We start from the raw sequence: 21,858 nt of genomic DNA, 5'->3' as shown, positions 1-21,858 counted from the left end.
GGACCATCCATGGTCCTAGGCTGGGGAAGTCGGGACTAATGTGGGTTTACTCTGGTGCCACAGGAAGGTGCTGATCGGGGACCGACCTCAGGGTTCCAGAAGTCCCTCTCGAGCCCCTGGGCTGCAGTGTCTTCCTACAGCGGTACATCAGAAACCTCTTCAGCTCAGACAGACAAGCATCCATCAGTCTTGTGAGCAGCAAGAGTCTCCCCCCACCACCAGAGAAAGCCAGGCCACCTCAGCAAGTGCAGGCATCTTTCATTAGTTCATTTAATTTCTGACAACTGTTTCCACATGCTGTGTCATCCTTTGGCCCACAGACCCACGTGCTAAAAGCGTCCTCCAAGAAGACATTTCCTATATAAACACTGGTGTGATGCGTGCCTCACATCCTCAAGATGACAGAACCCTTTGCAGATAAAATTAAAATTGAATCTGAGTGAGGAATGATCCGATTTCCCACTTTGGCAAAGATCAGGCAGCAGCCTCTCGGCAGCCATCCCTGTGTAGAAGGCAGGGTGAGCTGTGACCTCCGGGAACAAGGCATGAGACCTCGTCTGGGGACCATCAGGCCAGGGAGGCAGGTGGGCAGTGGCAGGCTGAGGGCAGAGGAGAAGGGGAGGGCAGCATGGGGGAGGGGTGTTGTCTGTAGGTGCACACGGGAGGCCATGGGTGGAGACGAAATCAACTTCCTATTCTCACATGAGCAGCTAAGTGACAGTAGACCAAGACGTAGGTTTTGTCTTCTGATCAAAGTGTCTTCTGGGGTCGGGTGGTCCTGTCAGGCTGCCTGATAACTGGGATATTCCTATTCCCCTGTGGCTTGTCGGAGGTGACAGGGGACGTCCTATGTGACACGGCTGTCCTGAGCCTGTAAGCATGGGCACTGGGGTGGGATACTGTGCAGTGGGCGGCCCCCTGTCACTCTGCACCCCATAGTAGGACAGTCATCTCAATGCAGCTCATGAGAAGGGACAGCTTAGGGGCCAGGAACTTTCGCAAGCGGTTTCCTATGGATTGAGTGGCCAAAGTCCAGCTGGCCGCTGAGGGAAAGGGTGGCTGCTAGCTCTAGACCGGGCCTTCCAGCTGGGCCACGGCCTGCTTCAGGTCCTGCACGATGAGGTCCACTTCAGCCCTGGTGGTACTGCGGCCCACACTGAGCCGGACTGCGTTCCGGGCCACATCCACAGGAATACCACAGCTCAGCAGCACTGGGGATGGCCTGCAGGAGAGGGACAGCATCAGCTGCTGTGGGGGACATGTTTTCCTTTGTGCTCCTACCTCTCGGCCAGACCCCCAAGCTGAGGATGTGCTGCGTCTACTCAGTGCCTGCCTGTCTGGCCTACTGACACCATTTGGGACCCTCCTGTCCCCAAACTCCCTGGCCCAAACATTCCTCTAAGCCCACTCATAGGTAAGGTCCCCCTAACACTCTCCGTTCCTCTCTGGTACCCATTTGTGAACCACACTGCTTTCTAGTCCTAGCACCTTCCTTCCATCCACCATCTACCAGCTAACCTGAGCTCTGCACTGGGCCCGGCTCCCGGGCCTCCCCTGTACTGGGGTCATGGTAAACACTCTTAGAGCAGTGCCATCTAGTGCTTAATTGGGGGAGCCTATGTGTCCTCCCATCTGTACCTCCCACTCGCCCCTGCTCCCCAGCTGTCCTCAGTCTCCCTGTTCCTAAGGAAGCCTCGGTCATCGGTGCTGGACTCTGGGCATTGTGTGACCTCTTAGGTCTTTTCTCTCTTCTGTGAACCACTGATCCCCAAGAGCCTGGTCCTTATCCCCCTCTCCTGACCGCTGAACTGTCCCCTGCTCTACTCACATGCCCACTGAACTGTCCCCTGCTCTACTCACATGCCCACTGAACTGTCCCCTGCTCTCTACTCTGTCCCCTGCTCTACTCACATGCCCACTGAACGGTCCCCTGCTCTACTCACATGCCCACTGAACGGTCCCCTGCTCTACTCACATGCCCACTGAACGGTCCCCTGCTCTACTCACATGCCCACTGAACGGTCCCACCGGCTCCAGGCCCGGTACTGACTGCTGACTGCTGTCCCAGAGTCATCTGTTCACTCCGAGACACAAGGACCCATACCCGCTCCCAGCCAGAAGCAGAGCCCCTCTCCCATGCTGGAGTCTGCAGTTCCGGGGCTACGCCCTCGAGTCTCCATTAACCCGAGTGGGTGTAGCTAAGAATACCTACCGGTCCTCATGATCCGAGTGGCATGAAGCTCCCACGCTGGCCAGCAGTGTCTGGCACTGTGCAAGGACCATGTACCCTGTGAAGACAGCACGTGTCCCCAGATGCAGGACGTGAGCCATCTCCCAGCCCTGCCAGCCTTCTGGCCCTGCTTCCTGCCACCGCCCGCTGAATCGCAGTGCAGGCAGAACTGGAAACCTACTTCCTTCAACTACAGAAAGGCCAGCCTTCTGCCTCCTAAGACTGGCTTGAACTGGCATTCTAGCCAGCCACCTCAAGGGTGCTGGGACGCCTACAGGCTGCCTCGCTTACAGGTTTGGTGCTAGGCAGTGCTGGAGAGTGGCTACCTACTGCTGTGCTCACCCAGGGAACACTGTGCTCTTCTCACAAGCCCGGGATAAACACGATAACTGCAGAGATGCTGGTGTAGTTAAACTAAAAAATCCGTTACACTTAAATCAACACAGGTCATCCCTGGGCACAGCTGCTGCTGGAAGTGGGGGTGGGGAGCAGGAGAATAGCTTCCTCCATAGGGGGTATGGTGCGTGTGTGTGTGTGTGTGTGTGTGTGTGTGTGTTTTGAGAGAGAGGGGAGGGGGGAGGGGGAGAGAGAGAGAGAGAGAGAGAGAGAGAGAGAGAGAGAGATACTGCTTCCACTCATCAAGCATGGGCTTTAGGGTCCATCCTGTCCCATCAGGACAGCAGGCTCCTCTGTGATCCAGGGTGATGAGGGTGACGACCTCTTCCAGGAAGCCAAAAGCCAAGGGCTGGAGAGATTCTTGGTGGTTAAGAGCACTGGCTGCTCTTCCAGCGGTCCTGAGCTCAGTTCCTAGCAGCTCTATGATCTCTCAAAACCATGTATAACAGAATCTTACGGCCTGCAGGCATTTATGAAGACAGCTCTCACACACATTAAAATAAATAGATAAATAAATACATAAATCTATCTATCTATCTATCTATCTATCTATCTATCTATCTATCTATCTATCTATCTATCTATGCCTCGTAGCGGTGGTGTACCCCTTTAATCCCAGCATTCAGGAAGCAGAGGCAGGTGTATCTGTGAGTTTGAGGCTAGCCTGGTCTACAGAGTGAGTTCCAGGACAGCCAAGGTTACACAGTGAAACCCTGTCTCAAAGGAAGGTAGAGGAAGACCACAGGGAGGGGTTGGGGGGAGGGAGAAGAAAAAGAGAAAGAGGGAAAACAGGAAGAGAAGGAGGAGGTGGAAGAAGAAGGGAGAGGAGGGGGAGGAGGAAAAGTCAAACACCAGCTGCAGGTGTGGCTCATGTCTTCTCTGGGCCACCAGGTCTGGGAACTGGGAGAGGAGAGCTCATGAGTGATCCCAGGAAGATGCCACCCGAACTTGGAATCCTGTGCTTTGACCTCAGCCAGCTGTCACGTGGCCTCTGCATTTTCTGACTGAGCGGAAGCAGGGAAGCTGGTCTAGCCTGCACCGACTTTCTTTGGCTTGGCCTGGGCAATCTGCTCTCTGCCCCCTGGCTGCAGTAAGCAGTTCCTGGCAAATGTCCTACACTGCTAATGTCAACTGCATTGTGCTGAGAGCACCCAAGGGCAGGGACAGGCCCTGGCCCAGACCCAAACCCATGCCTCCCCAACAAACACAGGGATGAGGGTGAGACCAGTAGTCACCTCGAAGCTGGGACCCCTGGATAGAAAAGTTGCAGGTGTTCGGAAGCCTCTCCACTCCTGGAAAGCGGCTGTTCAAATGGATTCTCTTACCAAATTCAGCCTAAAGACAAAAACACACGCACACGCACACGCACACGCACACACACACAGGCATGCACACACACCATGAGTTAGTCAGTGATCACTTCAAAGTCACCCTCTCCCACCAACTGTTTGCTATCCAGACTTTTTTGGAAACAGCCCTGGTGTGTGTTAATCTTATAACAGCTATGTGGTAAACTGTGGACCCTAAACTAGCACGAGTGAATATACTGATGTGTTCACCCTCACACACGACCACATGTCTGCGACAGAGAACGATACAGGGTCCCCTTTTGGGCTTTCTGATGCCAGTTAACTTCCAGCTCAGTTCTGCCCCCTCTTTCCGCAGGTCCCCAGACTGAGTTTCACCCATAGGGAGCTAGTATCTGGTGCCACCCTGCTGCCTGCACTGTCCCACCCTGGGGCGCCTCCCAGGTGCACAGATGAGGCTGCAGGGTTGGTCTTTCGCTCTCTCACCTCCAGCCTCTCCTCCAGGTAATCCCGGATGTCTCTCATGTGGGCCTCATAAGTCTCGCAGTTCTCACTCACCAGATCCGCAGCCTGGGGTAACAGACATGGGACAGTGTGGGTCTCCTGGGATCGGAGATCAGACAGTTGTGAACAGTCTTCCTAGCCTCTGCTGTGCCTCTGCAAAGTGTGTTGTAAGCTGTGCCAGGCTGTCCCATGTGCTCAGCAGGGTCACCAGGTGCTCCCCACAAGCTCCCCAAAGGTGCCACAGGCAGAACAAACACACCTCGAAAGGAATCTCAGTCCCTAAGGAGTGTCATTCCACTAAGGGACAGAACTAGGTCGGCAAGCTTACTCCTAAGAAGGGAGTGCACAGGTCCTCAGGTCCCTGAGGGTCCAAGGAGATAGTCATGGGGGAATAGGTGTTTCCACGGCAGTCAGAGGTCAGCACATCTCCCTGGCAACTGCTGGCCTTGGAAGAGATCACTCACAGCAGGTCCAGGTGGCAGAATAGGAATGTAAGTGCCTGGCGGATGTGTGATTAGCTCTAGTAAGGGCAGAGATGACCTGTTGTGATATGCAAGGGTCACGCTAACTGCTGTACAAGAGGCACATGGAAACCAAGGGCAAGCTACTTTGTCCAGTGCTGTGGGCCATGAGAAGGATAGAGACACATTGGCACCCCCCACACCCCCAGGAAGAGGAGACAGCCACAGCTGCCACCTCAGACCCACGGAAGAGGACCAGGAGCCCTAAGGGGTCTCCCAGCTTTGTGAGCGAGGGCCTGGAAAGTGGGAGCCACCTCAGGGCGACAGGGAATGTGGAGGGACCTGTGTGGTTTGGGATCCCGAGTCTGATAGTAATTTTCTGTCATCAACTAGACTGGCATTAGAGTTGCTATGGCAACACACTATGGGTGTGTTGTCTTCGAGGGTGTTTCCAGAAAGGCTTAAGTTTAGAGGGAAGACCCTCCCAGAATGTGGGCAGCTCCTCTCATGGGCTGGGGTCCTGGGCTGAATGAAAGGAGAGTGAGCTGAGCATGTCCACCTCTCTCCGCTTCCCTCCTGTGGACGCGATGGACTATGCCTGCACAGCCAAGTTCCTGAAGAGTTAGCAGAGCGCAGGCTCCAGAGCAGACAGGCTGAGTCCCACCCTGACCTGGGTACCTCACACCCTATGGCACGACAGGGACCAGCAGGCCTGACCACCTGCAGTGAGGCCAGCATTGCCATCTCTCATTCGGGAAGAGACTCAGAGTTTCTCCTTTAAAACGATTCTATTATCTAGCGCACATTTGCAAATGCATGCAGCAAGGTGCATGCCGAGGTCAGAGGACAAGTCTCTGGAGTCAGTTCCGTCTTCTCACCACGTGGGCTTCAGGGGTCAAACTTAGGTCGTCAGGATAGACACCTTTACCACAGAGCCCTCTCACTGGCCTAGGTTTTTTCCTTTCAACTGCTAAGCAGGAGTAACTTGCCCTACCACAAAGAGCAAACATCTGTTCAACTTCTCATCCTCCTGCCTCTACCTCCCACGCACTGAGACTACGTGAGTGCACCACACCTGGCTCTAGCTCTCCAGCCTTGCCAAGGACGGTCCAGGCTTTCTGTCATCAGTACACACATGTAGCCATGGTAGCTGCCCAAGGTCAGCAGACTTACCTTCCCAAGGCCAGCAATCATGGGCGTGTTCTCGGTCCTGCAGGAGACAAGGCATGGTGCAGTGTAAGAAAGCTTGCTGAGTCCTGAGCATTCAGGAGTTCATTACTCTCTGCTCCTGATGGTGGATGGGATGTGGCCAGCTGTTTAGAGTTCCTGGAGCCTTGATTTCCCTGCTATGGTGGGCCGTAACCTGGACCTATCAGTTCAAATAAGTCCTTTCTTTCCTGAGGTAGGTATGTATGTATGTATGTATGTATGTATGTATGTATGAGTGTATGAGTGTATGAGTGTATGTGTGTATATATGTATGTATCGGGGTATTTTATCGCAGAGATGAAGCAAGGGCAACTCTAGATGTTAAGTCTGCCATTGAACATATTTTCCCAGCAGGCAGCTGGTCTTTTTGTAGTAAAGCTATTCACAAAGCAACTGTTAAATGTATGTGAGATGCTCTTATGTACACACATGAGCGCATGCAGGTGCCCTGCATGTGTGTGTTCACGTGGAAACCAGGTGTTGAGCCAGGTGTCGTCCTTCCTGACAGGGTCTCTCTCGCTGAACCTGGTGCTCACTGATTGACGGGACCAGCTAGTTCGTGAGCTCTGGGGATCTGAGCTTCTGCCAGATGCACACTGTGTCTTCTCTGTCTGTCTCTGAAGCCTACTGTAGCTAGGATTGGACAGCCTCGCCTGCTTCCCTCTCTGCTCCTCTTCACTTTCAGGCAGACTCTCCATATATTTGAAGTGTCTTTTTAAAAAAGATTTAAGCTTTGTGTGGATGTGTGTCTGAGGGTGGGGTGGCGGGGTACTGACATGAGTGTAGGTGCCTCAGAAACCAGAAAAGAACACTGGATTTCCTGGAGCTGGAGTTCCAGATGGTTGCGATGCAGTCAAGCTTGTTGGTGCTGGGAACAGAATAGCAAGTGCTTTTCACAGATAAGTGATCTCTCCAGCCCATAAAAATTCTTTTATGCAATGTGTTTAAACCATTTACATTTGACATCACTATTGAAATGGCAGCGTGACGGTTAGTATCAGTTGTCCCCTTGGTAGGGTCTAGAATCTCCTAAGATTCTAAGGGTTCTGGGCACACCTGGAGAGATTATCTTTTTACATTAATTGAGGTGGGAAGGCCCGCCCACTGTGACTGGGATCCTGGACTGTGAATGTGGAGAAAGAGAATAGAGCAGCATCCTGCAGTCATCATGCTGCTTCCTGGTTGAGGATGTGCTGTAACTAACTCCTGCCTCCTGGACTTCTCACCATGACAGACTGCATGGACCCTTGAACTTTGAGCCAGGAGAAACCCTTCCTCCCTCCCTCTGGCTGCTTTTGCCCAAGTGTTCTATCACAGTGACAAGAAAAAAAACTGAGGCAGCTGGGCTTGAGCCTGCTTTCCCCCAGTGTTTTGTGGCCCTACCCTAACCACAGCCTCATGTATTCTAAGCCAGTATCCCTACCATTGACCATACTTTCAGATCTTCCTGTTTGCTTTGGTGGGGGTACTGTACGGTCTTTAAATTTTAATTTGGGGATATACCCATCATCTTTTTGTAAAGTGCCCCCCCACCGTGGTTGCAGAATTACATGCATTATATTAATATATTATATATTATTATGTGTTAGCAAAACTTTTCAGCCTATTGATTTTATCATTTTACCAGTCAGAAGAGACATAGAGTCAGGTGGAACATTCCCAATATAACCAGTGCTGAGGGGTAGGGGCAGGAGGGTCAGAGTTCAAGGCTAGCTTGACCTACATGACTCCTGTCTACAAATGCCAAACATATTTAGTAATATCCCTTCTACGGTTTTTCCTTTGTACATCCATTTTCAATGTTCACTTTATACACATTGATAACCACGCCAGACACTGTTCTAATCTTTCATGAGCCATCAAATCTTTTTTGTTTTTAAGCTTCAAGGAAAGGCCAAGAGTTCGAGAAGGGCTTCCTATGTTCTCTTCATCTGGCCACACCTTGATTTCCTCTGCAGATGTGAAGACCTGTTCACCAGGTGGGGATTCTAACTTGACTGCTCTCCCTCAGGACGGTGCACAACCACGTGAAGCCTGTCATTCAAAGCACTTTCCTCTCGTCAGTCAGATGCCGTCTGTCTCTGGCTGCTTTCAAAGTTTCTCTGCCACTGTTTCGCACATAAGTGTCTAGGCGTTTCCTTGGCTTTCTCCTGGCTTTTTGCTTGCTTGTTCTGTGCCTCCAGCTCTCTGTACCTGTGCTTCAGTCTCTTACTTGAGAGGCTGGAGGCTGGCTGTCTATCATCATCATCTTCTTCATCGTCACCACCACCATCATCATCGTCGTCATCACCATCATCATCATCATCACCACCATCATCATCGTCGTCACCATCATCACCACCACCATAATCATTATCATCGTCACCATCACCATCACCACCATCATCATTTTGGTTTTGATTTGTTTTTTTAAAGAGCAGCCCTGGCTATCCCGGAACTCTCTGTAGACTGGGCTGACCTCGGACTCACAGAGTTCCACCTACTTCAGCCTCCTGAGTGCTGGGAGTAAAGGCGTGTGCCACTGAGGCCAGCTCTATATCCTCAGGTGACCTTTTTAGTCCTGCCCTGTCTTCTTTCCTTTGAGGGGATCAATGGTGCATGCGTCACACCACTTTTGATGGCCTTGGAGGTCCTCGATGCGCAGTCCAGTTTTCTATTTCCTGGTGTCTGCTCTCTCTCTCTCTCTCTCTCTCTCTCTCTCCCCTTTCCTTTGTCCCCGCTATCCTGCAGGATTATGTGAGTCCATCCACGCAGCCACACAGTTACTGTAGACTTTAATTTGAAATGTCCAGTTGGATCTTCCTATGGTGCTCCCCAGCCCTCACTCATTTCGAGTGCTCCCATGATCCCTTGCTGTCGCACATGTATGGAGCCTGCTGTCTCATCTCACTCTCTTGGGGTTAGCATCCATTTGGTGACACTTGCTTTAAGAGCTCTCTGGGCCTTGATGAGATACCCGGACATTTTCACATGCTGGAAGAATTTCTCTTGGCTAACTTTTCTGCTCTTCCTGACTTGCTCCGACTCTGCTCTGCAGAGAGAGGACTTGTATCCCAGTGCTGCCAGCGGGAAGCAGAAGCCACAGCTCTCACTTGATGTCCATAGAGGATGTGTCCTGTTATCGACGCGTGGAGACCTCCAGGGTCCCTTTGGTCTCTTTTGACGCCATGGTGAGGCCTGCAGTGCTCCATACAGACTGGTTGGAAGCCTGGGGTCTATGCGGTGATGGCTGGTGAGGGCGGCACACTGCCCTGTGAGAATGGCTAGAGCAGATATTGCCTAGTGTTTCCTCTCCTTGATTGGCCGGCCTGCCTGCCTGCGGGCTTCAGCGGGGGCAGTTCCTGCCTTCCCCTAGCAGTGTTTCTCAACAGCTGGCTGTGGAATTCGAGCCAAGGAGCCTCCACTGTCTCTGAATTGTTACTCTCTCCCTCTCCTTAGATGTCCTAACAAAGGTGGCATGGGCACTGATTTGGGTTAAAACACCATGTGTGTAGTGGAGACCCAGGGCTCTCACAAAGGAAAACGGGGCACCCTCTGCGCCTGCTGAGCCCCCACTGAGAGAAGAGTCCAGCGCTGCAGCACACAGGGAGCCCACTGCTCTGGAGCATTTCTGAGAAGGGGGACTCCTACTGCATGCTCCGAGTCACCCCAAGAGACTGCGGATCTGAGTCCCACTGTGGAAACCAATCAGCAGGACCGGTTCTGGTTTGGGGTGATGTGGACTGCACTTCTGAGAGAAACGGCAAAACGTCACTGACTCCGACCACAGGAGTATTTGGCCAGCTGGACAGAAGCTCGTGGACTTTCAACCTTACCCTGGCCTGAAATTCCGCTCTTGTCCACCTCCAAACAGCATGGGGTACAGGGGGGTAAGTTTACCGACCCCTCGCACATACAGAGCACCGATCCTGGGGCCGTAGAACTGGAAGGGAAAACCAGTCGTTTACTCACTGGGAGCTGCCTGGTCACCTGCTCCGCTGTGTCTGAGTGCGAGAGGCACAAAGTGCTCCGGGTAGCTGTGGGGAAGCATGCTCCTGCTGTTTCCTTGTGGCCTGGGCTGTCTTTCTGCTACTACTTTGGCGTGTGAGAGTCACAAGAGCCCTCAGGTCCAGGGTCCAGCTCAGCCTGAGGACCGGCAGTGTTAGACTCCTGGTCCAGTCCTGTGTTGGGAGGGGCCTGCACATGACATAAGAGGGTTGTGAAGGAAGGGGCAGAATGGCAGCGAGGGCTTTTCCTGCACTCCATACCTCCCAGGGGTAAGAGGCAAAGGGTGCAGCGTCACAGTGTCAGGCCAACTTGTGTGGTCCTTTAGGGACCAGCTAAGAACTGTGCTGCAAAACAGAGCACAGAACACCTCGGTCCTTGTCAGCTGCCAGAAAGCCAAACGGAAGATCTGGGGTGGGGGTGTCTTTGCTATGATCTTATTCGTGAACTGCACTTTGAGGAGTCACTGAGACCGAACCTTCTTGCTAAGAGGTCATAGTTCAATCAAGTTAGAGGAAGCAACAGTTTCCTAGACCCATCTCTTCTATGCTGGCAGGGTTCTCTGTGGGAGCAGATGAGGCCTCTGCATAAGTTTCCCTAGCAACAGCACTTGCTGTGTCCTGAACCCAGAGCCATCCATCTTCCTCAGAGCCCATAGCTATGTCCTCCCCTGGCTCCGTGTGGGTTGGGGGTGCCCTGCTCTCTGTGTCACGACTCGTCAAGGTCATCCTCGCTGTTATTGGTGCCATAACACACATGCACTGAAAGCTCTCTGGGACAAAGTCCTTCCTGAGTTGTTGTCACAGCCTCTCAGCACCTGGTCCCAGACAGGTACTGGAGCTCACTGGATGGCGACAGTGACATATTTGGTCATGGTTGGCGGTGCTGGGGGCTCCACTCTGCCGTGGCTGTTAGTTCAATATGGAGGGAAGGCAGCCCGTGCATACATACCTTATGCCCCACGATGGTCAGGAAGTCCACGCCCAGGTCCTCCACATCCACTCGCCTTTTCCCCAGTGCCTGAGCAGCGTCTGTGTGCACCAGGACTCGGGGTAGCCCCGAGGCAGCCCGGATCTGGTTCAGGGCTTTAATGCGACGACTGATCTCAGAGATGGGCTGAAGCAAGAAAAGGAACGCAGCAGAGTGAGTGCGTGGCTCTGACTTGATGCGGGTAGAATGACATGAGCTGCCAAGGGCTGAGCTAGGCCGGAGGGCCAAGGACAGAAAAAGGACAGGCTGAGTGCAGACAGGCGGAAATACCCACGTCAGGCACCTTCTTCCCTGGGGCCTCCTTGAAAAGGAAAAGGCTGGCTCACCATGATGACGCCAGTCTCGTTATTGGCCAGCATGACGGTCACAAGGCATGTTGTGGGACGGACAGCGGCCAGGATATCCTCAACCTCTACCTGCCCATTTACCTTCGACACTGGGACAAAAGTGACCTCTGTAATACAAAACACATATACTAAGGTTAGCCATGCAAATTACTGCATAATTATGTTTTTAAAAAGAGGAATGTCTCATCCAAGTTCAGAAAACCTTAGAAGAGGAATTGAAGGTGCTGTCCACTGAGAAGCTCAGGGCTCAGGCTCTTCTCTCACAACAGCAGGTCTTGGGTAGTGAGTAGCTACAGGAGGTTTGCCACACTATGGCAACAGGTAGCACCTTAGGTGACACATAAGCAAATGCGTCCAGAGAGAGATAACAAAGAGAGGATTTAGGGGCCAGACAAAAAGGTCCACAGAGAACTGGGATAGGTTCCAGCCGATTTCTGCTCAGTCAGCGGAGTCTAAGAGCTGGCTGAACCATCATCCACAGACAGACACTCCTTAGAGAAATCAGAACAAAGACAGCCAGTGCGTGCAAACCCTCTCTAGCCTCTGAGTCTTGGGATAGATTTGTGTATGGCCATGGCTGTGTGCAAGATATGAGATTAACCATAGTCCAGAGAGAGAGAGAGATGGGGGGAAGACGGGGAGAGGGAGAGGGAGGAGGGAGAGGGGGAGACAGGTGGGGGAGTCTTTAGCATGTTGGGCTGCTCCACATGGCACATTCATTTCCTCAGCTGGTATTATGTGAATTATACGAACATTCGCTCTCTTTCTGAAAAATTATTTTAAAAATAATCATCAGAAAAACTAATTCCTGCAAGGTGTGGCAAAGGATGGATGGACAACAGCCCAGTCAGTGCACGTGGCTTGACAGAGTCGGCCATCAGACAAGACACACGACAAAAGAAATTCATCTGAAGTCCTTTCCGGGAATCAGGAAGTGCCTCCCACTTTATTCCCATCTGGATCGGTGTCAGGGTCTCTAACAGGGCAGTCTTGCTTTAAGGAGAGAAACACCCCTGGAACTCTGTGAACCAAAGCTGAGAATACTGGGGCCAGGTCCCACCACACTAGAGGGACACACAGACGGGTCCCATGGAATGTCTGAGTGGCCCTTATAGCTGTCATCAATGGGTCACCCTCCATCTCTGAGTAACACCTCAAATTCAGTGACACAAAGATCGGAAGCAAGAGGTTAGATAAAACCATATCAAATCACTCTACGAGGGCATTATTTAATATCTCAGTTGCAGTGCCATACATAAAATACAGTTTTCGAAACATAAACCAGAGAGTCAATTTCATACAAAAAAAACAGATTCTTACTCCTAGCTCACAGTGCCCCACAGACTTGACTGTGAGACCCAAAGCTGAAAACTAGATGCTGAGACAGCAATGAAATCTTCGTGACCCGGGGTTAGGGTGAAGTCTTCTCAGATATGACACAAGACAAAAAACAAAAACAAAACAACAAAATGAAAACAAACACCAAAGGCAATTAGACTTCATCAAAACTTTGTTGACTTGTGCCAAATATCTGTGAAATTCTTTTAAGTCAATAAAAAGATAAGTACTCCAGGAAAAATTAGGGCAAGGGGCTGAGGGCCCTGTTAGTGGCAGAGGACTGGCCTAGCACACTCGAGGCCCTGCAATCAATCCTCACTACTAAAGGCCAAAAATAAAGCCAGAAGAGGCAAGACCAGGAGCACAGAGTCCTAAAAGGAGACGTATACAAAAGAGCCAAGATAGTGTGAGAAGACACTAGGCACCGAAAGACCACTGAGGCACAGCCCGTGATGGCGACTACAACAGGAGAGACAGACAAGAAGCTCTGGCAGGGACAGGACACTGCCGATGTCTGTGTCAGACAGTGACATCGACCTGCAGAGCAAAGGCTAAGGTTAACAAAGCCTATCCGAGAATCTGTCAAATGTGGTTTCGAGACAGGGTCTCTCTGTGTATCCCTGGCTGCCCTTGAACTAGCTCCGTAGACCAGGCTGGCCTCGACTCTGCCTCCAGAGTGAGTGCTGGGGTTAAAGTCAGGCACCGCCACCACTTGGCTCAAATTCGGTTTCTGTATGACTCAGCAATTCTGATGCAACTGCTCGCACAAACACCCTCTCTAAGCAGCTTATGCAGCATTGGTCGTGACAGCTGAGAGTAAGAGCAGTGGGAACGGCCATCAGCTTCTGAATACAGTACACAGGTCTGCCGGGCTCTGAGTGGCCTCTCTGTCCCCTCACTGAGGTCTGGGACGGTCCCCATGGTCACTAACCTGCCACTTGATCTTCCACCAGGTGCTCCAGGGGCAGCCGGATGGAGTCATGTTCCACTGTGCAAGTGATAAAATGGGGCCTGGTCCCCTCCTCAGGGCTGATCTGGTCAACCGTGCGCCCCTGCAGGGTCTGCCACTCATGGAAGCATCGCACCATAGAGTGGATTACTAAATTATTGGACTGCGGAGACACAATAGAGAGAGCCTTCACCAGAGCTGCCAGCATAGAGGAAGCTCTCACCCATTACTCTCCCTCCTGCCCAACACTTCAGAACGAAGGGGCCAGAGAAAACCAACCTCCTGACAGGCCTGCGCCCTCGGAAATCTTCAGAACACTAAACATTCCAGAGTTCACTTCAAGTGTACCTGTTTCTTAGTAAGCCCGAACGTTCATATTACATAAACCTGACAGGAAGGAGAACTCCACCCCAGGTGGGAGGAACACAAGATGGGGGACACACATGCACAGATATAAATAAGATGAAAGAAAAAACGTAAAAATCAAATTAAAATTAAAATACACCCCTGCCTTCCGAGGGCATGTCATTCCACAGTACTTGGTCCAAACCGTGGCCAGGAGAACCCGCTGGGCAGCAGAGCAGGAAGAGGTGGCTTCTCTTCCCTGTGGAACTGCAGGGAACCCACAGTGCCCAAAGCACACTCAGCCTGCCTTGGGGCTTTACCTCACCTGAGCCTGCGGATCACCTGTTCTGCCTCTGGGTACATCATTCCCAGTTAGTGCTACCGTCCACACTTCTGCAGCTTCCTTTGCGCCCCACCTGTGTTCCACCTCTGTGGGAGTCCCCCAGCTGTCCTGCGTGCCTGTCAGCTGACTTTCCTCAAAGTGTTCTCTGTTAACTCGAAGTTTGTTATTTTTTACTGTGACCGAATTCAGCGTCTTCCTGGTTTGTTTTGGCTCAAAGCTGTGGCCTTCCTGCCTCAGCTGCCCAATCACGCGCTCTCCTTTGAGGAACCCTTCACTGTCTGATGCTACAGAGATGCGGAGACAGCAGCTAAGAGCTTCCTAATGTCACTTCTTGGTTCCATCTCTGCTGAGAAGCAGAAGTTGACTCCTGGACCCTGCAGCAGCACAGGCTGGCAGGGCTCCCTGTGATCGGCCCACTCAGTCACATGACAATCTTATGGTCCACTACCGTGCCAGCAATGGTTGTCCAGGCCTGTCCTGAGCAGGCAAGATGTGTGGCCAACCAGTCCCGAGGCAAGCGTCCTCACTGACACACTGTCTCTGACCAAGTGTCTATCTTTGCCAGAGCTGTCTGCCTAGTTACGGGAGCTCTTACAGACTTGGTCTGGGTAGTGTCCAGCCTTCTCTCATTGGGCTCTTAATCTTCCAGAAGTCTGGGCTCTTAGCTTCCACATTGAGTTAATTTGTGAGGGTTCATTGCCAGAATTTTGACTGAGGCTGCGCTGAGTCAGCAGATTGGTTTAAAAAGATCCCAAGTCCTCCGGTCTGCAAGTGCTGTGCACAGCCCGTCGCCCAGAACTCCTTAGGAGGCCCCAGGAAACATCTCAACCTCCTGGGAGGTCTCACCAGTTCTTTTCTACTGGATCTATTTCCTAAGTAGACATTTTTATGTCCTGGTAAATGTCTATTACAGGCCAAAAAACAAAACAAAAAAACAAGAAGCAAAAAAACAAAAACAAAAACAAAAACAATTCACTTTTAATCTAAAAACTGCTGCGGCTGAAGTAACCTGTGATCCACAGTCAACAACTGTCCCTGAGCCTCGCGGTATCTCCCTTCTAAGTTTATTTCTAGTGTATTCTATCAACTTATAAATAAGTTCCACTGGGACAGATGAAGCCTCAAACTCAATGACACATACAACGTAGTCGGAAATCACAGGAGAGTCCCAGAGCAGCAGGAGCAATAGGAAGGAGAAAGTGGATCGATCCTAAAACAACGTCACCCCACCCCCACCCCACCTGTGCCTTTCAGCTCAGCAGGCAGAGGCGGACGCTTTACCTCAGTGCCCCCAGAAGTGAAGATGATGTCCTGGGGCTTTCCCCCTATCATCTTGGCCAGGCTTGCCCGAGCTGTGTTTATAATGTCCTTGGCCTTCCTACCTTGAAAGACAAAAAACATGGTCATTACTAGCCATTAATTTCATATCCAACAGGGCAACTAGACAAGGGAAGCCAGGGACTAGGGTGATTTTAGAAGGAGACTCATCCACCCGGGATGAGCACACTTTCCTACCACTCGGAGGGGTGCCAGCAAAGGGGCCTCATTAGACTTAGCAAGAAAGTGCCAACCAATGGAACTCAAGAGCCAGGGACATCCTGGGGGGTCGGGGGGATCTAGGCGTTTCCCCCAGCACAACTCTGCTTTTTTACTGAATGCTAGAGGAGGGGCTATGGCTGTCTGCCCACACCATTCAAGACAGGACAAGGAGAGGAGGTTCAGAACAACAGAAGTAAGCAAAACAGAATGTGAGACTTCATACAGCCAGTCAGCCAGTGCCTTCTCTCACACCGCAGGTCAGCCTTGGGAGACACAGGAAGAAGATGGAGAGCGTCTGCCTTCAATTAGGTGTCCTAGCTGCTGCCCAGTTGCACAGCGTGTCAGAGGAAGGTGGCTCTACGAGGCTCTCAGTCAACGCACCAGTGGTTCTTACATTTGATGCTGGGTCCAGACCATCTTCCCCATGCTGCCCAGTCATTTGGCCAGAACCCCTCCCCTCCTCAGCTCACTCCAGATGTTGTTGTCTGTTATGAGCAAGGCCACATCTGGAAACTCAAACTCTTCCCACAGAACCTCAGCACAAGTTGCTGTAGGCTTTAAAACCTAATGCTGTGAACACTGAAACATCTGTGATGAGCTGTGCCTTTAATCCCAGCACTCGGGAGGCAGAGACAGGAGGATCTCTGTGAATTTGAGGCAGGCTTGGGCTTCAGAGTGAGTTCTAGGAAGCCAGAGCCACATAGTGAGACCCTGTCTGTCTTGAAAACAGATAGGCAGAAATCTGTGATTCATGATTTTCACTTTTCTTTCCCTTCTTGGCATTTCTTCTCAAATATCGACAGAGAGCAGCTGGGGTGTCACCCAGGCCAGCAACAGTCTCCCACTGCATGCCCAACTTCCAGGTTACCGTTAATCTTCTTGGTCTTCTATGAGAAGTTTGACTAGACTGCAGGGGACATTAGGCAGAAGGCAATATCCAGAAGTAAGGCAACAGACAAGTTAATGAGTGACTGGGACTGGCTTCTGACTTGGAAAGTCTGTGTCACTGAATTGCTGAGGAACTTTCAATGAGCAGCTGCTGTGAAACTCACCAAGGAACCCTGTACGTGGGACATAGGTACTAGTAAGAGACCTGGAGCTAACCACCTGTGTGACAGATGGGTTAGCGTGCGCCATCTCAAGTCCCCTAACTGGCACTCAGTTCCCAATAAACCACCATTACTGTGGTTCGCCTTAGTCACCCTAATCACACGGCGCAGGGCTGGGTGCAGGGTCCTTGCCACTCTGCTGATAAACATTAACTAGGGAGGCAAAGCATGATTAGCCTCTGAGCCTGCAGAAAAGTGTGGAATGCTGCCTTTTAACTACTGACTTGAAGTGAATGATCATTCAAAAATGCAAATTTAAAACTCTACATTACAAAGGCAAACTAGAAAGAAATAATTATAAACCAGGTGGTGATGGCGCATGCCTTTAATCCCAGCACTGGGGAGGCAGAGACAGGAGGAACTCTGAGTCTGAGGCCAGCCTGGTCTACAGGGTGAGTTCCAGGATGGCCAGGGTTATACAGAGAAACTTTGTTTCAACAAAACAAAACAAAACAAAACAAAACAAAACAGAAAGAATGTTAAATAACCCAAGCCACAAATTAATTTCCCTTTTTTCAAATGTAACACAGCATGTGCTGTGTTGTGCATGTGTGTTTGCATGTGTAGGTGCTGTGTTGTACATGCATGTTTGCATGTTTGGGTGCACATGCATGTGGAAACCAGGAATTGAGTATCTCCCTTGGTGCTTTGTGTTACTCAGGGTCTCCTGCAGAACCTGAGGCAGGGTGTGGAGCCTGCAGACTTGGTAACCTAGCTAGTCAGATTGTCCTGAGGGTTCCCTATCTCTGCTTCATGGGTGCTGGGATTACAGACCTGCCACCATGACTGCGTGGCTTTTGCACAGGTTCTGTGAATCTGAACTCAGATCTTCACACTTGTGTATCAAGTGCTTTACCTCAGGACCTCTGGAAGAACAGTCAGTGCTCTTAACCACTGAGTCATCTCTCCAGCCCACACATGTAAATGCTGAGAAGCACATCACCAAATGTATGGAGATAGACTGCTACTTGTAGAGAAGATGTTCAGTAGGAGCGGGCTTATACAGAGCTCAGTGAGATCTGTTTCTTGTGGGGAAGGGTGGCAGGTTATAGTTGAAAGGTTACAGCCATCAGGGTGACAGCAAGGCTCCAGATACAATCAGGGACTTTTCTGTCCTCTGACCCACACAGGTATACTGTGCAATGCCAGTGAGTGTATGTAAAAAAAAATCTGTCGGATGTGCAGTTCCTAGCTAGGATACATACAGGGACTGAAGACTTCAAGAATCAAGTCAGGTACATAATTGTAACATGATGCTCATTTACATAGAAGATACTATGTAGACTTTAGTGACAGACTGCTTAAAGATCAAAATGTAATTATTTTGTTTCTGTTTTTTTAAAGTGTGCTTTAAAAAAAAACTCTTGGGAATTCTGTTAAGCAATATAGGTATTGTACTAACTTTAAAGTCGAAAGAAAAAAGAAAGTCCACTCCAAACCAAAACAAAGCCATCTCATGTAAGCATACACTTTAGACAGGGCTTCTCAGTGTTGGTAGCCCTCACTATCCTGGAACTCACTTTTTGTAGACCAGGCTGGCCTCTCTTGAGTGCTGGGATTAAAGGCAACACCAAGCCAGGCTAGGATATACTTTCTCTAAGAGGCCTCTGGTTCCCTTGCCTGTCATGGATTCTTCTAGATTACCTGCTACATATGAGCTGCTGGGGTTTCCCCAGGCTTCCTTCATGGCTTCCGTAACAGCCTGGATGACTTCGGGCTCTAGGGGTGTGGTGGCATTGTAGTCCATATAGACCTTCCTGGAAGAAAGAGAACAGCCGGTAAAGGGAGAGCAGGCAGGGTGTAGGCAGCAACACTCTTCTGGGAGTCCACAGCTCGGGTCCTTTGCAACCAGAGTGAAGGCCCAGGTAGGACAGGTCAGCACAGGCTTCAGTTCTCCATGTTCTCCTTCCTGATGGGAGACACCATGGTTTCCAATCAGCCAGTAGCTGCCCCATACAAGATGGTCATAATCTCCCCTAGCACAAGGTTGACTGACAGCTGGTGGCTGGAGGCCAGATCTGAGGCCCAACTCCAGGCAGGGAGGGAGGAAAGAACTTCCCATGGCTGGGGAGCCCCACATTCCCTTGGGGAATTTCCCAACAACTTGGAGCCATCTGCTCCTGCGAGTCCTTCAGGAGCTGCCTCTAAGAGCTCTGCCCTCTGTGTCTTTGCAGTAGATTTCTCCTCGGCTTTCACCACACAGGCCTCTCCCTGGGGCAATTCGAATTTTCAGTTTTCCTGGCTCCACCCCCTGCTTGGGTGAGGCTCCACGGTTCTGTCTGAAACTGCAGGCCGCAGCTTGGCCCTCTTCCTTCCTTCCCTCCCCTCATCCCAGTCTTCCCCTGTGGTCCCCGTCATCATCTGACCCAAGAGTCACATGCTTAGTGCCCTCTCTAGGGAACAAGTGACGAGTAGCTCCAGGAACAAGCAGGCTTTGTCTTCCGGCAGGGGCTTCATCCAGAGGACACAGAGTGCAAAGCCCCAGAGACCCTCACTAAAGAGAGTTATCTTTTTGTGTTCTCACCAGGGTCACAGACCTTCAGAAAACTCCATGGTAGGCAATCAGGTCTGAAAACAGTCAGTATTTCACTTGGGTTTAAGTCCAACCAGTGTTCAAGCCAATGCTCTGGTGAGCCGGAACACAGTGCCCGACTAGGCCGGCAAGAGAACCACAGAACAGGCAGGGTGAAGCTTTGCTCTCCTATCTTTGCTTTAAGCCCCAAAGAGTCACCTGACTTTGCAATGCTTGAGGTCATGGAAGGTGTACCTGACCACCCTGGGGCTGGAATTCACATTGCTGCAGGCTTTGTCCTGCTCCAAGTCGGTCCTCTAAAGAATCTCCAAAGTGCTAACACACCCTCAGGTCTGCTGAGTGACAGTGGTTTTCCCATCCGTAGCTTGGCTCAACTGTTTTATGGCTTGCATTTTACCAGTGATTGACTCTGTCATTAGCAACTTCCTAGAGAAAGTGAAACTGCTTAATGGATATCTAGTGAAGGCTCAAACCACCAGGCCTAGGCCTTTATAAGATGGTTCTCACTGGGTAATCTAGGCTGGCCTCCAAATCACAATCCTCCACTCTCCATGTTAGGATTATAGGCAAGTCCCACCACATCCAGCAAGACTCAATTTTTTAAAGAGAGACAGATATTTCACATCCTAGACGTGGGCACAGACGATGAGAAAAAAAATGAGAGGGCAAACCTGTAACCCAGGTGGGAGGAAGCAGTAGTAGCCTGGACTACATAGCAAGGCCTTGTGGGGCTGGGGTGGAGGAGGGACGGGGGAAAAAAGAAAAAAGAGAAAGAAAAAAATTGAAATGGGGGTGGGGAGGGGGCTTTTGGTGTGATGCATTCCTAGGTTGAAGAGAGGTGAACCAGGACCGACACATCACCCCTGCTCCTTGCGCGCCAGGGGAGGAGGTCCCGCAGCCCTGTGGACAGCAAGAGAATGTAGGTCTCCCCCACCGTCCTGGTGACCCTAAGGCTCCCTCCACTTTTCACCTCAGGGCGGTCAAATGGGCCTTAGAGATCGTCCCCAAAGTTCTCCCCTGTCCCACAGCCACGCTGCCTTAGTCTCTAAGCAGCAGCGATTCTTGTAAAATGCAGATAATTGCGATTTGGCTGCCAGCTCCAGCCTCTAAGACATCATTCCCTGGGAAGAAGCCCGAAACACGGGAGGATGATGCGGCCACACGGCACAGTTGTCACCCGCGGATCCCCTTGTGCCCTTAGCTTCGATGGTAGCCTGTTCTCTCCCGGGTCGTGTGGCCGGACGCTTCTGCCTGTCTCTGGGACTCCTTTCCCCGCCTCACCATACCCTCACTGAGGTCCCCCAAGTGTCCTCGGGCCTTGCGGGATCCCCAGAGGGAGCGCACCTGTTGGGCGGGCTCTCCACACTGCCCCGCGCGCCATTCCGCGCCACGTCCATCTCCCTGATCGCTGGCCGGTAACCCCAAGACTGAGCACCCCTTAGACTCCGATGGGGCGGAGCCTCGGCTCCCAGGGTATCCGCATTGGCTGCGTGTCGCGCTTCGGCCAATCTGCGAGCCGCACGGGCCCTGCCTCCGCCCCTGACTGGTTGATTGGTCATGAGGGGTCAGGTGGCAGTGGGGCGGAGCTGAAGACATTAGTAGGGCCACCCGGCAGCCGGTCCAATCTAACCGGCCTCCCGCAAAGCGCGCGCTGCCCCAGGCGAGAGATCTGGGCGCTCCAGCTACTGGCACTGTGTCCTGGGAGCCCACCTCCCTGGGCTGTCACCAGTGACAGAAGGGACTTCACCTGCCACCGCAAAGTCGGTGGAAGAAAAAGCGCTAGGATGCGCGGTGCAGTGAGAGGCACCACAGCAGCCAAGACTGAGCGCCTGGAAGGGTTGGCAGCCAGTAGTTGTAGGCCTCAGGGCCCGCTGGACATAGGATTCCATAGATCCGTCTTCCCGCATGATTTCATTACGTGAAATTAGAAAGTCATGCGTTATGTAGCAGAGGATGGCCTTGTCCGGCATCAATGGGAGGACAGGCCCTTGGTCCTGTCAAGGCTTCAGTGTAGGGGAATGCCAGGGCGGGGAGGTGGGAGGGAGTGGGTGGGTGGGTGAGGGAGCACACTCACAGAAGCGGGGTGGGTGGGGAGATGGGATAGCAGTTTTCTGGATGGAAAACCTGGAAAGGGGATAACATTTAAAGTGTAAATTAAAAAATCTAATAAAAGTTTTAAAGTAAAAAAAGAAAGTCGGGGGTTGATACTTTTGAGGATCAGAGGGCCTGAGCTAAGCCGAGCTGTTGAAATTGTGGAAGAATGAAGGCAGAGGA

The 21,858-nt window shown here is 51.5% G+C and overlaps 1 protein-coding gene across 2 annotated transcripts; it reads right to left on the bottom strand.

Annotated features, from left to right (window-relative positions):
• Positions 1–241: 241 nt before the first annotated feature.
• On the bottom strand, positions 242–21,084 carry Scly (selenocysteine lyase). 2 transcript variants are annotated; one of them, XM_032901628.1, is made up of 12 exons: positions 20,929–21,084; positions 18,696–18,808; positions 15,685–15,785; positions 13,698–13,878; positions 11,408–11,535; positions 11,043–11,207; positions 9,923–10,029; positions 6,072–6,108; positions 4,420–4,503; positions 3,862–3,961; positions 2,213–2,288; positions 242–1,222 (listed from the first exon to the last, which is right to left on the bottom strand). In XM_032901628.1, exons 1-12 carry the CDS (start codon positions 20,979–20,981, stop codon positions 1,069–1,071), a joined length of 1,299 nt encoding a protein of 432 aa, XP_032757519.1. In that variant the 5' UTR covers positions 20,982–21,084; the 3' UTR covers positions 242–1,068. The 2 variants fall into 2 exon arrangements, with proteins under 2 accessions (XP_032757519.1, XP_032757520.1); XM_032901629.1 differs by having other exon boundaries at positions 15,685–15,781; positions 18,696–18,804.
• Positions 21,085–21,858: the final 774 nt, after the last annotated feature.

Source organism: Rattus rattus, chromosome 4, assembly GCF_011064425.1.
Source record: "Rattus rattus isolate New Zealand chromosome 4, Rrattus_CSIRO_v1, whole genome shotgun sequence".
NCBI lineage: Eukaryota > Metazoa > Chordata > Mammalia > Rodentia > Muridae > Rattus > Rattus rattus.
Note: the sequence above shows the minus strand (reverse complement) of the source record. Positions and strands in the feature narration are given on the sequence as shown.

What these genes read in the sequence shown, in the direction of transcription:
- Scly (XM_032901628.1), bottom strand. Translation starts at nt 20,981, where the DNA reads ATGGACGTGGCGCGGAATGGCGCGCGGGGCAGTGTGGAGAGCCCGCCC. An exon ending in ACCTGGAGGAGAGGCTGGAG is followed by an intron (nt 3,962 to 4,419) that starts GTGAGAGAGCGA and finishes TTTTGTCTTTAG; the next exon opens with GCTGAATTTGGTAAGAGAAT. An exon ending in CCAGGGGTCCCAGCTTCGAG is followed by an intron (nt 2,289 to 3,861) that starts GTGACTACTGGT and finishes CTGTCTTCACAG; the next exon opens with GGTACATGGTCCTTGCACAG.